Source organism: Corvus brachyrhynchos, unplaced genomic scaffold (genome assembly GCF_000691975.1).
Source record: "Corvus brachyrhynchos isolate BGI_N302 unplaced genomic scaffold, ASM69197v1 scaffold115, whole genome shotgun sequence".
Classification (NCBI taxonomy): domain Eukaryota; kingdom Metazoa; phylum Chordata; class Aves; order Passeriformes; family Corvidae; genus Corvus; species Corvus brachyrhynchos.
The window spans coordinates 7,489,146-7,503,465 of NW_008239553.1; the positions used below are offsets into that span (position 1 = coordinate 7,489,146).

The window sequence follows — 14,320 nt, forward strand, 5'->3', positions numbered from 1 at the left end:
CCTCATCCCCGGCAGGTGCCTGTCTGTAGGTACATGCAGCCGTCACATTCACTACGAAGCACACAAACGTGCACACCCAGGTTTCATCTCGACATAACAAGGACATTTTTTTTACAGCGAGAACAACCATTCTGCAGAACAACCTCCCCAGGGAAATGGTAGAGTCCTCATCGCTGGAGATTTTCAAGACGCCACTAGAGAGTGTGCCAGATCGTCTCACCCAGACTCCCTTTCCCACACAAGGTTTGGCCAGGTGATCCTTTGAGGTCCTTTCCAGCCTAGGCTGCCCTATGATTCTTCCTTCCAAGGCAGACTGTGCCCTTTCTTGGTTCCTGTCCTGGCAGTTGGGACTCACACAAGCATGTCATCAATTTGATCAGCCTTGGTCCACCCCCTGCCTGGAGCAGGTCGCTTGGGGTCTTGCCCATCACACCTGAACATCCTCACAGATGGAGAACTCACCACCGTGTTGGGTACTGGCACTGTGTGCTGCACTACTGCTACTTTTTCTCTCTACAGGGTTGAAATTTTCACTGCACACCTCTGAAAGGAGTCAGGTTCCTTCTTCACTGTAACGCCCACTTGGATGAGCAGCTCCATCCCCCTTGTCTTACTCATCTAGGACAAGCCTTCTCTGCCTGCTCCTTGCTCCTTGCATTTGCATATATCGGGACCTGAGGCCATATGGGAGGGATGCCTGGCACTGGCTGTCCAGTTACCTGCTGGTGATGGCTGCGTTCTGGCTGGCGGCAGCTCCACTCTTCCCCCTGTACCCTTTTGGAGCAGGGTGGCCACCGTGGCCTGTGGTGACTGTGAGGAGCAGGTGCCCCATCCCACTGTCCCAGCTGGGCCCAAGTGCTGAGCCACCACACTGCTTGTGGCTGGGTTGCTGGGCAAAGAGGCACCAATGTCCCCCCCACGTGTGTTTAAAGGTCAGTGGTTTTCTTCCCAAGGCCCCTTCCTTGCATTAACTGGAGCTTGCACATGCACAAGCTGCTGCAGCCAGCAATAAAGGCGGCAACTTGGCATCAGCGAGTTGAATTGCCTGTGTTATCAGCTGTTTGTGGCGACTGCAAGCTCATCAGCAGGCAGAGGTGGGCAAGGGCTGGTTTTTGCAGCTGAACAATATCCACGTCTTCAGCCGCGTGGAGGATGCCCCTTGAGCCATGGGAGAAGAAACAGCCCCAGCAGCTCTGGCAGCCACTCCAAGAGCTCTTGTTGCTACCAGCTCATGACCTGTCAGACAAAAGCCAGCACAGGCAGGGCTCTGCCTGCTGCAGGCACAACACAAACCCTCTCATGAGAGCCATTTCCCGCCAGTGCCCCTGCTGACATCCTGCAGTGGGTGAGCAACTGGAGAAACACTGCCACTGATACTCGTCCTCTTGAGGCTTTAAACATTTAAATCCCTTGTTTTGAGCATTAGCCTCCATGCCACCAGTTCTGCATTTCTGTGACACCAGTCTTCTGTGACAAATCACATGGATTTTAACAAGGAAACCGAGGCACGGGAAAAGAACTGGAGGGAAATGCCAACAGAATAGATTATACCTAGCCAAGGTGGGTGTATTGGAATCAGCTGGTGACATTCAACCTAGACTGCTAATGATGCTGCTTCCATAATCCTGTAGCTGTAGCAATCACTTGGAAAACTCACAGAGGGAAAAGTCCCAGAAGGATTCAGAAAAGCAGATCTGCTCATTCTGAAGAAAAGGGCACCCTAGCAGGGGTGCAGCATTCCAGGTTCAAAAGCTGGGAGGAAACTACAGCCACTGCAGGTATTATTTATGGCCTGTAGCTCAACAAAGTGATTTTGAAACCCCACAGAAATCAATCACCTTACCATGTGAGTGAGACATGCAGTGATCTGCAAAGCAAGAGGGGGGACTAGACATTGGGAAGCCTTTCTAACTGCAAGGACACTGCTCCACCAGAACAGACTGTCTCGGGAGCCCTCTAGGAACAAGTTCATGTCACCTAAGGTCATCTTGAGCATGCTTATGTCTCAGCACAGATGCAATGGTGAGGTGACTTCCCAAAGTCCCTTCACCCTGTGGGAGAGATCAGGGTGTGTGGGAGAGCAGTACCAGTGCCCAAATCTTGCAGCAGGATGAACACAAGATGCACACCCGGCCCTCAATGCAGTCACGGGGACACTCGTGCTTCCTCACAGACCTATCCCTGGGACAGATGTGATGCTGGTGATCCTACCTCCCACCTGCATGGTGCCGTCCCAATGGCAAAAAGTCCCAGTGCCCAGCAACTAGTCTCTCTCTGATTGTCCCAATGTTGTTATCCATGGTTCCAGGGGGCTGCAGCAGAACGAGCCCTGCTGCAATTGAGAGGTGCTGGGATCACCCCTGGAACAGTGGTCTAAGCTGGGGAATCACCTGCGTGGGGGCTGCTGCCCACCTGAGGAAGCTGCTTGCTTCCCTAGGAATGAAAGGCTCTTGCAAGAGGAGTGGGGTGATATGCAAGATGTTGCTTGAGTGATGAAAGGCTCTTCCCTGCTCCCCCACTCTCACAGCCTTCACTGTCAGAGGAGGAGTGGCAAAACCTTCAGCTGGGAAAAGCATTTTGTGAGCACAGGGAAGCAAGGGGGACTTGCCGAGCAGAGGGCACAACTGTACCCCCCTCCCTACTACCGGCTGGCTTCAAAGCGCCAGGAGGAGCCTCTCTGCCCCAGCCTGGCACAGCCACAGCTGGCCATGGATCACATTCATGGCACAGCCTGTGAAAAGCTGCACGGGATAAGCAGCCACTTTGGTGCCCTATCCTTTGCTCCCAGCCTGCGCATCCAGCTCCCCACCAGTCCCTGGATCACAGGGTCATGGCAGCTGCTTCCCTCTTTGCAGTGGGTCCCACTGGCCTTCCAGGAGCGGCTAGCAGCAGTGGCACACTTGGATCAGTGATGCTGAACATCAAGAGAAAGCCCCTGGCATTTCTAGCAGTATTATTATGCTGAGAACACATAGTGGTTTGGGTTTTTCCTCCACATATCTGTATCTTCATGGCTCGGTCAGACATTTTCACGGAGATCCATGAAGGCTCAGCACAGCCCTGCGTCAGCTCTTTTCCCTTTGGGTGCTTGTTCTCATGCTCTTAGGTATTTCTAAGAAAGGTGTTTCTTTTTTAAATTTTTTTTTCATTCCTGCATTAACCATTTTCCACAGTTCCTGGAAAATAGATGAGGCACTAAACTCTTATTAACCTCTGCCTGGCTGTTTGCTGGGATCCATCTTGCTGAAAACAGGGTTTGTCACCCTGGATTTCCAAACCACTAAAACAAGGCTAAACCCCAAGTCTGGTGCTTTTGTTGCAACCATCCCTCTCAGCAAACCTGACCGCTGCCATTGGTGAGGTGGAGGATGTATCCCTCACCGTGGTGGCCCCTGCTCCTTCGCAGCTGGGCTCCTGCCTTGCCATTCAACAGCCCCAAAGACACCTCTGCTCCTCCTCCGAGCCTGCTCCTCAGCCTATCCCTCGCTTCTCTTTTCATTCACTGGGGACTTCTTGTTGAAATTAAGGCTTTTTTCAGCCACATGTGGGATTATTCCTCATTCTTAGTACATGGTCTCCCATCCGTGAGGTGTGGGCCTCATCAGTGGATAGTTCCCTCTTGCACAAACATCAGTCTATGCCTCCTTGCAGTTTCTGTGTGTCTAAGCCACTATTTCTGAAGAGCTGCTAAAATAGCCGATAATGAGGTCATCTTTGTTTTTCTGGGACCAAAAAAACCCCCAACACCCATCTCTGTTTGGGTGTTGACCTCTGCACCAGCTGCCTGTTCCTGCCACAGGGTTTTGTCATCAACCAGATCTGCCCAGACCCCCCACCTCACCAAGGTCACTGACTGTCCCCCCCCAAGAGTCACCTTCGCAGCCCTCGGGCAGGGTTTATCCCCTTGTTCCTTGTCAGTCCTTTTCTGCTTGCTGCTGAGTTACTGTGCCTGCCCATCTCTCCAGAGACACACCGTTGGGCAGCTGGATGACTCCAGCCCCATGTCTCATGGTGCTCCCCACATCCTGCTTCCCCCTTGCCCATCGCTCTCTGCTCTGGTGTGATCCAGTGAGCCAGCAGCTTGCTTTCACCTCACATTGCTCCATTGCCAGGCTTTCACCAGCTGCCTGGCACTGCAGGGGTGACCCGGGCCAACCCTCCACCCTCCGTACCACAGCTGCTCTGTGGCACTGGCACCAGGAACTCACCAGAGGCAGGGCATCAGCATGGCCCCCTCACGCCCTGGTGCCAGCGTCCCTGACTCGCCACCCCCAGGCAGCCCCACACGATGCAATTAGCTGGCTGATGCTGCCCGCTGGTCATTACTGATCTGCTGTCCCCCGCGCCGCGTGCACACCCGGCCAAGCTGCTCCCTCTGGGCCTGACTGCTTCCATCAGGCAGATCCTGCAACCGTGGCGCCCCGAGCTCGCTCTGGATGGCAATCAGCTTGGAAAGCTCCCTGGCTGTCGCCTTTGACATTCGGGATTGAAAAGGCCCTCTCACAGCCATTGTTGTCACCACTTTCAGTTCTGCTCCTCGGGCAATCCTCAGTGTCCCATATAAACCATTTGGACATATTTTTAGCAGGCATTTTTCCTGAGCGTGATAAGCTTCCTCCTTTGCTGTGTTTATGAATAACTCATTGCTTCCCCTACGGCAGCCTCGCATCCCCCTCCCGCCCCAGCAGACTCTCAGTGCACCCAGACATTTGTGTAAAGCAGCTCTGAGCTGTCCCCAGGGAAGGCATGGGGCTCGCTCCCAGAGCCTGAGCAAACCCTCTCCTGAGGGTCAGGTCTCTGTATTGCAGCACAAAAAAGTAATGCCCGGGTTAGTTGTTAAAAAGGGGCAAAAGGGACTTTTTCCCCCCCGCCTCAAGGAAGGGCTGCAGCAGTTGTGCTTCAAGTCCCCCCTTCCTGCCAAACTTCAGCCAACGGCTGGCAGTCTGTAGAGAAAAAAAAATCCTGCTCTGAGCCCAGTGGTGCTATCAGCAGTAGGGAACTGGGACGGGTAATGGGAAGAATCCAGCAACACACCCACAGTCTCTGTCTGCCTCACCTACTGCAGGCAAGAGGATCTTCCCAATGCCGGGCCCTCGCCGTGGCTGTGCCCTCATGGATGCCCAGCACTGGGTTTGCCCTTGGTTTGCCTGCAGCATTATCCCTCCTTCCTTTAGCATACACAGCCCATGAGCCCAGACTGTCCCAGGGAAGTCTGGACATAACATCCTGAAGCAGGAGGAGGCTGCAGTTGGAGCAGAGATATCAAGCAGCAGCCCCATATCTGGGAACAGAGAAATTTGTGCTGGGAAGGTCACGAATTAGACCAAGGAGCACAGCAAGACACCTTCACCTCCCAGAGATGAGGTCTGACTGTACCTTCCTGCCTGCACCTTCCTGCCTGCAGTGAGGGATTCCAAACGACACAAATTCACTTTCTAATTTTAAATCTGCGACAAATTCTTGTGCCTTTCCTGTCCTCGCTGGGTCTTTATCAGTTTTGCAGAGGAAGTATTTCCTCTGAGGGACAGAATGACGCTCAAACCACTTGGCTGCTCCTCCAGCATTTGCATCCTTTAGCATGAAACACATGGACAAAATGCAGAAACTCTGTGTTGAGAGGTATTAGTTCTTAGCTTAAATAAGTAAGTTTTAAGTAGAATGAGTTAGAATGGGTTCACAGAGTTATAATACTGTGTGATCTAGTATGTTGTTTGCTCAGCTTTACTTGCCTAGCATCAGTAGCTGGATCTGCTGAAGCCTTGAGCTGCAAGCTGTGAGTTTACACCTAGAGATGTTTTTGGCTGGAATTGAGTTAATTCTCCTAGTAATTTTCCTAGTAGCTGGTACAGTGCTGTGTTTCGTCTTTCTTATGAGACGAGCATTGATACCACACTGATGCTGCTGTGGTTGTTGCTGAGTAGTGTTTATCCCAAGCCTAGGGTTTTTTATTTCCCCATGCTCTGTCAGTGAGCAGGTGCACCAGAAGTACAAACCAGAAGACAAGGAGACTCCAGCTGTCAGCAGAAGCTGTAACTCCACAAGATAAGAACAGTGTATGGCCTGCCTGCACAGACACAGAGAAAGAACCCAGTAAGATGTTAGAAGACCCCAGACCAAAAATCACCACTGGACCAAGAGGTGCATGGGGAGTGTCTGAGGAGTGGGTGCATGAGCTGTAAGGGTACAACTGCCCAGGGATTTCTTTGTTCAGGGTCCCTCTCCACAGGCACCCAGCTTGAGCTGACCTGCTGCTGTACCTCTAAACTATTTATTTTTAGAAAATCTGAGCCTGGGGCTTTGCTACAAGAAACCTAGGGTCGAGCCTGAAGGAGGAGGTGTCAGCCTTAGAGTAAGTGTGTGTTTGAGTGAGGGGTCAATAAGGGCACCTGTCAGCTTCCTGGAGCTGCCCACTGCAAAGAGATTCTGGTCCCAGCAGTTAAAAGTCTCAGGTGGTGTGTGTGTGATTCCTGGTGTGAGAATGCTCAGGACGTGCCTTTTCCTTTAACACTTTAAAATTCCCTGCATTATTTCCAAATCCAATGTAACTATCAATTTATCTCCACATTTCTGCCCCCATGGCCTTCTAGGTAAGTTCAAATAGTGGTGTGAACCCCACCAGGTTCTTGACAGTGTGCTCTGAGATGGATGGGAGACCCAGCTGCAGCACCTGCACAGGCTTCCCAGCTCCCATGTTTATTCCACCTGCTGCCTGCTGGGGTCAGAGCTACCTCCTTCATCCCTGTTTTGGGAGCCTCCAGGTCTCCAGCCTCCCAAAGACCTGTGAACAGCTCTAGCTAAAGCTAGCTAGGAAGCCACAAAGAACACCTCGGGTGAGCAGAGGACAGCTCTCACCATGCCAGTCCAGCTGCATCCCCATGTCCAGGGGACAGGAGGCACAGCCTATGTGGGACCTTTGGTGCCACCTTGCAAATGCCCTTGATCCCTGAGCATGCTTGTCAGGTGCCAGATGCTTGCTGGTCATCCTGCTCAAATGGGGACATGCCCCCATGTGCACCCAAATCCTCAGGCTCATCCCTGAGGTATAAACTCAAACCCCTATAGCACAGTGGGAACCAAAATGCACCAGCTTTGAGATGTTTTTTTTTGTCCCCGGAGTTTGTCTGGCTCAGAAAGGATCTGCACTGTGCTGGAGTGAGGAGAGGGCACTGCCAAGCAGAGGGGATTAGGGCCATGGCAGTGGGCTCTTTGAGGAAGCATCACTCATCTGGGGATCTGGTGGTCCTGCATGGGGGCTGATGGTCCTGCCAGCCCCCCTGGCACATTCTGCCCATCCCTATCTTTCTCCCCATCCCCAGTGCACTTACCCGGGTGGCCAGGCTCTCCTTGCAGTGCAGGCTGATTCCACACTCATCAGTGATCTCAGAGAGGTCTTCATCCTCAAACTCCTCAAGGCTGATGTCATGGGTGAGCCTGGAGGGAGTGGAGATGGCATGGTCACACACTGCCCAGTAGTGGACAGGAGGGTGCAGGGTGCCATGGTGCCATGGGCTGGGAGCACTGACACCCTGGGAGAGGCTCTCCCAGTCTCTACTGGGAAGAAAGACTGGGAAGGCAGCTCGGTCCCAGAGGGGATAGGTCTGTCCCTATCCAGTGGCTGGGCTTGGCATGGTCCGTGGCTCTTGGGAGGCAGGAGGAGTGTGTCCCAAAGCAGTCCCTGCCTGACCAAAGACAGCAGGGACCTGCAGGTTGGGAGAACATGGACAGTACAGCCAGCCTTATCACAGGAGGTTTGTTCTGCTCACACCATCCCAGGGAGCTGCTGGGATTGTCCCAGCTGGGCACAGACACCCAACAGGGCAAAGGTCAGGGGTACAGGAAGGAGAGAGGCTGGGGGTCCTGACAGGGCACAGCTGGAGGATGGACCTGCTGGGACAGGTGACCACATCAAGACCCACAGAGCTTGCAAGCACGGCAAACCCCTCAGCCATGGCATGACCAGACCCTGAGCTGCAGCTGGGGGCATGTCCCAGCCCAGGTGCCTGCAGTAGGAAAGGGCAGCAATTTCCCTCTACACAAAAATCACCCCCCAGGGTTACTATGGGCATCCCTGTGAACATTGGTGCTGCTGAGCTGGCCTGCACGGCCTCAGGGGCCCCTTAGAGCTGCCAGGCCCATCCACATGGACTCATTACACCCCTTCAAAACAAGAGATATCCTTTTAGCAGCTGAAAATGCGCTGATGAGCCCTGGGAGAGTGGTGAGGTGCTCCTGGTTTCTGAGCATTAAAACATTTCAACACGGTGGTACCAAAATGCTCTTCTCACTTATTCATTACCACAGGGATAAATAAAAGAGCCCAACTCAAAAGTCCTTGGCCAACCTACTCAGACCCCTGAGTTTTGTCTAGAATGGCCATGGGCACTGCTTTGCTTGCCACCATTTCCCTTTGCTCCCAGCTCCTCCAGCTGGGAGATGCTTGGGTGAAAGGGCTATGCCAAGCTCATCACCCCTCTCTGGCTTGGCCCCCAGCAGTGCCGTGAGAAAGGAATGAGAATGGTGTTTTGTGACCTGCAGAGCTCCCGCTCTCACTTTAAGCACTGCTTGCACATCTTGGGGCTCCCCCCTGCAGCGGCACCAACCCATCTTCCCTATCCCAGGTCCTGGAAAGGGAAAAGAGCAGGAGAAGACCATGGGGGAATCAGCATCCTCCCTCTATTTCTGAGGACCCCACTAGTAGTGGTCTCCTGGGGTGAAGACAACTGGGAACAACCATACCCCTGGAGGCAGCCCCTGCAAGACACATCAGGAGTGCAAGGACACAGCCTTCAGCACAGGGTGGGATGCCTCGACCCCCCTTCGCCCATCTCCTCCTGCTCCCCATGGGAGGGAGGCAATGCAGAGCAGGAGGCTCGTGATGAGCCTTCAAAGCACAGATTGATTTCTTCTCCAGTTACACGGGTCACCAGGGTGGGACATGATCCATTGCTAAAGCTCAGGGCCTCCACCCGCCATGCTGTGGGAGTGCAGTGGGCACTGCGGGATCCCAGTGAGAGGCACAGCATTGCCGAGGGGCTGCCAGGGGCCCCTGGCTCTGCAGGAGCAGCCTGACAGGGTGGCAGTGCCCCCCACTCTGGGATGGGGACAGGCAGCCCTGTCCGTGCTCGCAGGGATGGGGAGATGCTGAGCAGTTCCCCAGCACTGGCCCTGCCTGCCAGTGCTGAGGCACAGCAGGATGTGTCCAGATGCCTTTTGCCACTCTGGTGCCTGGCTGTCACAGAGCTCCCTGCGCAGCCAGGAAAACTTTGAGCTCAACTGGGTGCCAAGTTTCCTCCTGTCCTGTGGCCATCACTCACAGAGAAGGGTGATGCGCCCAGGAGCAAGGGGCCGCCCCTCGTTCCCCTGCATGCCCACGAGACGGTCCCCCCTCCCCTAGGCCCAGCAGGTCCCCTACCATTTCTCCCACTGATCTTCCAGCCAGCTCTCCTCTTCGGTGCTCGACTCCATATTCAAGGGCAGCTGCATTGAGGAGGACCCCCCTTCACTGGGGGACACACTCCCACACCAAAAAAACCCCCCAGGCCCGCTGTGAGGAGTAGTGAGGGAGATGACAGCTGAGCCTTGGGTGCCCGCTGCCTCTCTGCCTGCCCCGTCGCAGTCTGTGGCTGCCGGCGCTGCTCTGTATCCTCACTGCGCAACCTGGGGAAGCTCATTAAAAATAGATGGAATCAGCTGTCCTGGAGGGGGAAAAAAAAATAAAAAAACAACCTCCCCAGCTGAGCCAGGGCCAAGTCCCTGCACTCTGCTGGGGATGCTGACTGCCTCTGTCTGCCAGCCAGCCAGCCTGGCTCCTGGTCTTGCTCCAGCACTCGGCTCCTCAGCACCCACAGTGGGCACAGGGGATCTGCTAACCCCGTCATGGAAACCTGCACCACCTGGCCTCCTCCTGCCCTTGCAGCACTGCTGTCCCCCACAGCAAGGGGACACAGACAGGAGCGTCTGTCCGGCTTCTCAGCAGGTAGAGTGAGGTCACTCACTGGTGCAAAGGCCAGAGTGTTTCCAGCACAGCAGGACCAGTGTCATGGCCAGCTGCACTTCCGAGCCCAGGGGAGCACCTTCGCCAAGGGGCAAGCCCAGCCAGCGCAGAGCAGTGCTGCCAGCACTGCCCCTTCCCTGTCTGCCCCCACCTAACACTCCCGCCTCAGGCAGGATCATCCCTGGGCTTCCCGAACCTCTAACCCATGTTGAGGGCCAGAGAAATACCTGGTGAGCTGCTCTGCCAGCTCCCACCCCTCTTCTGCTGATGAAGGAAAGAGGGGTCTTTCCCAGGAGGCGCCATCAGGTGTTGGTGACAAACTGCTGGCACAGTGGCCTCAGATAATCCTCCACCACCCCCATGCCTCACAGACCCACTCACCCCTTACCCCATCAGGATGAAGCCAAAGTAGCTCTAGAAGATGCACCCACCATGACTCTGAGATGGGGACAGGGCATCCCCCTCCCCACCAGCTGCATCCCCTTTGATACACAGTGGGGTGGCATCCCCACTGCCACCCATCACAGCACTGCTCTCCTGCCTCTCACTGACACCCACTCCAGGAGCTTCAAGTATTGGGTGCATCTCCCACCACCTATTTGGGACCCAGCTTTGCTCCTGGACAGATCAAAGTGGGTGATGTCCACAGGAGCCCAGCTCAGGGCCTGGAGTGCCCTGCTGAGCTAACCTGTTGCAAGCTCTCTCCCCACCAGTGCCACACCACTGGTGAATGTCACTCATGATACTATGGTCACTGTCATTCAGCCCCACAAGAACAGCATCCAGGACTCCATCTTCCCTATCAGCTCTGCCTGGAGGCACCTCATCTGCTTGAAACCTCAATTAATGCAATGAATAAAGAAATCTCTACCTCCGTATTACTCGCGCCCTTTGCTCCTCTCACATGGATGCTCCAGGACTTCCTAGGAGATACAAGGAAGGTTTTGCATTACCACCCCTGCCTTTCTTTCTTGCTTCTCAAAGAGGCTAAAAATACCAGCAAAATGAAACAGCTCTGACTCCTCTCATTTCCATCATTGGCAGTGAAAGTCTGAGCAGGACTTACATGTGTATTTTGGCCAACTTCCCTCTCCAGTGGCCATGGCATCACAGGTATGTGGCAGTCTGTCCCCATCTGTGAGGGTGGGAGAACCCTACCCTTGCAGGTTATGGGTGCTTTCCTGAAGGATGTGCCAAGAGGCACCCGAAGGCTGGCAGCCCTGCTGTATGCATGAGAACTGATAAACTTGGGATTCTCAGGAACTGTGAGAGCAAGAGTACACCTGCGGGTGCATGAACGGAGGCAGACATTACCTGTGCATGGTAGGAGCAGCTTGATCACAGTCCTAAGAGCAGCCTTATACTCACTCCTGGCTGCTGTGCCTCTCTTGACCCCATCCCCTGCCGGGCCACTGCCACTGCAGGGGATTTTCCACGCAGGGGTTTGGCCAGGGCAACATGCTGTGATGAAGCTGGGGGCTCCAACAAGCCCAGCAGCCCAAGCCACACTCTGACAGTCTGCTGTCGTGTGCTGTGTGCAAGTCCTGTAACCAGCACCAGTGGAAAAAATAATACTAACCTACATTAGGCTGGCCCCTGTCTTTTTCTTCCATCTCAATGGCCACAGAGACTGCTTTATTTGAACCGAGGAGAAGGCGCCTCTGTCTCTCCATCAGAGGAAGACAGCGCTTTCGTCTCCCCTCACAAGAAGACAGGTAGCCCCATTCCGACGCCCAGCTCATTCATTGCCTCCAAACAGGCTTTCCTGACAGCTTCAGATGAGCACGACAGACACATGAAACAAACCACAGCGCAAGAACTGATTTTTGCCTCAGCCTGAAGGTGCGTCTTTGAACTTCCTGACAAGATGTGGAGAACTTCTTCCCCCAGAGACCCCCTCCCTTCCCAAAGGGCTGTGATTTCTGACAGGACTCCCCTTCCCCTCTCTCCTGACCTATGCAAATAACTGTCAAAGGGTTTCTTTCCCTAGGAGCCTTCCTGTCCAGTAGCCAGATGGATGCCCTTTGCTTTTATCAGGGAAAGCTGAAGGAGATAGCAGGGATCAGTCAGTGACCTCCTCCCAGGTTCCAGCTACATTAGAGCCACAGTCCTGGGGGCAGTGGGGCAGGCAACACCGTGAGCTCTGCAGGGCCCTGCAGCCAGCTGCACCCCAGCTGTGCCAGCTCTCCCTGCCCTCTAATGCTGGGTGGAGGGACCCCCAACCCAGAGAGGCCCCAGAGAGCCCCTCACAGGAAAGCTTGCCACAAAGCACCGCCAAAGCTTCTTAGCAGGGCAAGGAGCTGCAACAGTGTCCCAGAGAAAGATGTTAAGGAGCTCCAGTGAACACAGACCCTGCTGGGAGGCTTTGGAAAGCTTAAGGACAACAGGGAGGCTGGATGAGAATAACTTTTCTGTCTCCTAAAATTTCTTTGCTGTCTCCTAAAATGCTGTTATTCTTGTCGTGATGAACAGACACCTCTGGAGGACCTCCTGGCTAAAGGAGGGATCACCTCACCATCCTTTTCCTCCCACTTCTTCTCAGACAGCACCAAACCATCACTGCCAGGCCACTATGCTTGGTCTCTTCAGAGCTTCAGTCTCCTTGCCAGCCAGGACCAAGCCCTCTCTCAATTCAAGCCAACCAACGCCTAATGATTGTGCTGGCGTGTCACCACTCGGAGCTGGGAGAGCAGGTGCATGTACCAGAGGGCAGAAATCTGAAGTACCTCATCCTGCAGGCAGCAAGCAGGGGCAGCAGGCAGGGCTCACTCGCTGCCAGCCGTGGTCTGAGCCTTCACCCTGAACCACACTCATCGCTGCTGGGTCCAGCTCATCTGCAGGGCACAGCCCCTTGCTGAGCCCCACAGCAGGGATGCAGGACCTGGGACATGCCCAAACCAAGCTGTGACATGTAACCCTGCTTGTGTTTCACTAGGATGGCTCCCTTCTCACACGATACTCCAGCCACAACATCGCCTCTGATCTGCCAGACCTTGCCCCAGGCTCAGACACATCACTGCATCTTCTTCCACTCCAAATCTTACACCCTGATCTCGGTGCCTGAGGAAGATTTTGCACTCCTGCCTTGATTCCCCAGTTTTCCACCCAGCTGCACAGCCTCCTTCACGGAGATCAGTTCTTCCCTAGAGCAGGCTGGCAGCACACGAGGCTCTTTTTCCAAAGGTCTGAGGCACAGCAAGAAGCAGCAGCTCATTCTCCCTCCCAGGGCATCGCTGCTTGCTGGGGAGCAGGAGGGTGCCCAGGGGACAGCCGCTGCATCCAGGACAGCGCCAGGTGGTAGGCCCAAGGCTGCTCAGCAGCTCAGCCTCCGGCCCCCGGCTCGGTGGCCAAGCCCCTTTTCCGTGGTGGATGATTCCAGAGGCAGCGTTTCATCGCTGGCTTTGCAGGGTACACCAGCCATGTTGCAACAGCTCCCAGCAGCTCTCGCAGGCAGCGCTGCAATAGGAGGCAGCTGCCAAAGACCCGGAGCCACCAGCAAAGGGGGTCCAGAAACAGAGCCCTTCAAATATAAATTGCCTGAACACCACCTTTGCTCAACTGCACCCGCCTGTTTCCTCGCAGGGACCCACGGGTTCCCCAGCCTCAGGGGCTGGGCCTGATGGAGGAGGGCACGATCTTAGCTGTGGTCTCAAGTGTGGACCGGCCCCTCCTTTCCTCCCAAAATCTCAGCATGCAAAACAGCTAGTACCATTCCCCCCTTTCAGGCAGCTCCCCTCCAGCACCCCTGGGTGGCAGAGGCAAGCAGAGAGCAATGGCTGACGAGGGCACGGCTGACAGGAGCAGCGAGCCTCCCCCGACAGCAAGCGAACACCGTACCTGCAGGCAGGGGCAGGGCTCCTCCCTCACCCACCCAGCACATCCCTGTCCCAGAGCTACCCTCAGCAGGTACCAGAGGCTCCAAAACCCCCAGGCATCCCTGGCCTGGCCCATGCCATCGGAAGTCCGTGTGACAAGCCTCATTGGGTTTCGGAGGAGACACAGCCCCCTGCGTCCCAAATCGATGGGAGCACTTGGTATTGCTAAGAGGATCAATTCTGGCACTCTCCCACCGTCTCACTTGGGGTTCCTGTTTCACAGCGGTAGGAAGGAAGCAGAAGCACCTGGGATTTCTAGGAAAGGACTAGAAAAAGGCTTTCCTTGGGGAGAGGAGTGAGCTGAACCTTTTTTCTTTCATGAAGAAGAGGTGTTTGAAGAGGAGGTAAGACAGGTAAGGGGGCGGGGGTGGTGTGTGGAGGGGGACATGAGGCCAAGCAGGGGGCTGGGAAGCTGCAGTGGTGTATGGATGGGGTGAGGGCCAACATGGCT

The 14,320-nt window shown here is 54.8% G+C and overlaps 1 protein-coding gene across 1 annotated transcript in view; it reads right to left on the reverse strand.

Annotated features, from left to right (window-relative positions):
• The window catches only part of MAPK8IP1 (mitogen-activated protein kinase 8 interacting protein 1), a 19,678-nt gene extending 10,129 nt beyond the window's left edge, over window positions 1-9,549 (reverse strand). Inside the window, exons 1-5 of the mRNA XM_017741608.1 lie at window positions 9,413-9,549; window positions 7,326-7,431; window positions 5,945-6,064; window positions 5,377-5,571; window positions 4,327-4,471 (exon numbers count right to left, since the gene is read on the reverse strand). Coding sequence (XP_017597097.1) covers window positions 4,327-4,471; window positions 5,377-5,571; window positions 5,945-6,064; window positions 7,326-7,431; window positions 9,413-9,483 — 637 coding nt within the window. The 5' untranslated portion in view covers window positions 9,484-9,549. The remainder of the gene's footprint in view (window positions 1-4,326; window positions 4,472-5,376; window positions 5,572-5,944; window positions 6,065-7,325; window positions 7,432-9,412) is intronic.
• Between the last annotated feature and the right edge of the window lie 4,771 nt (window positions 9,550-14,320).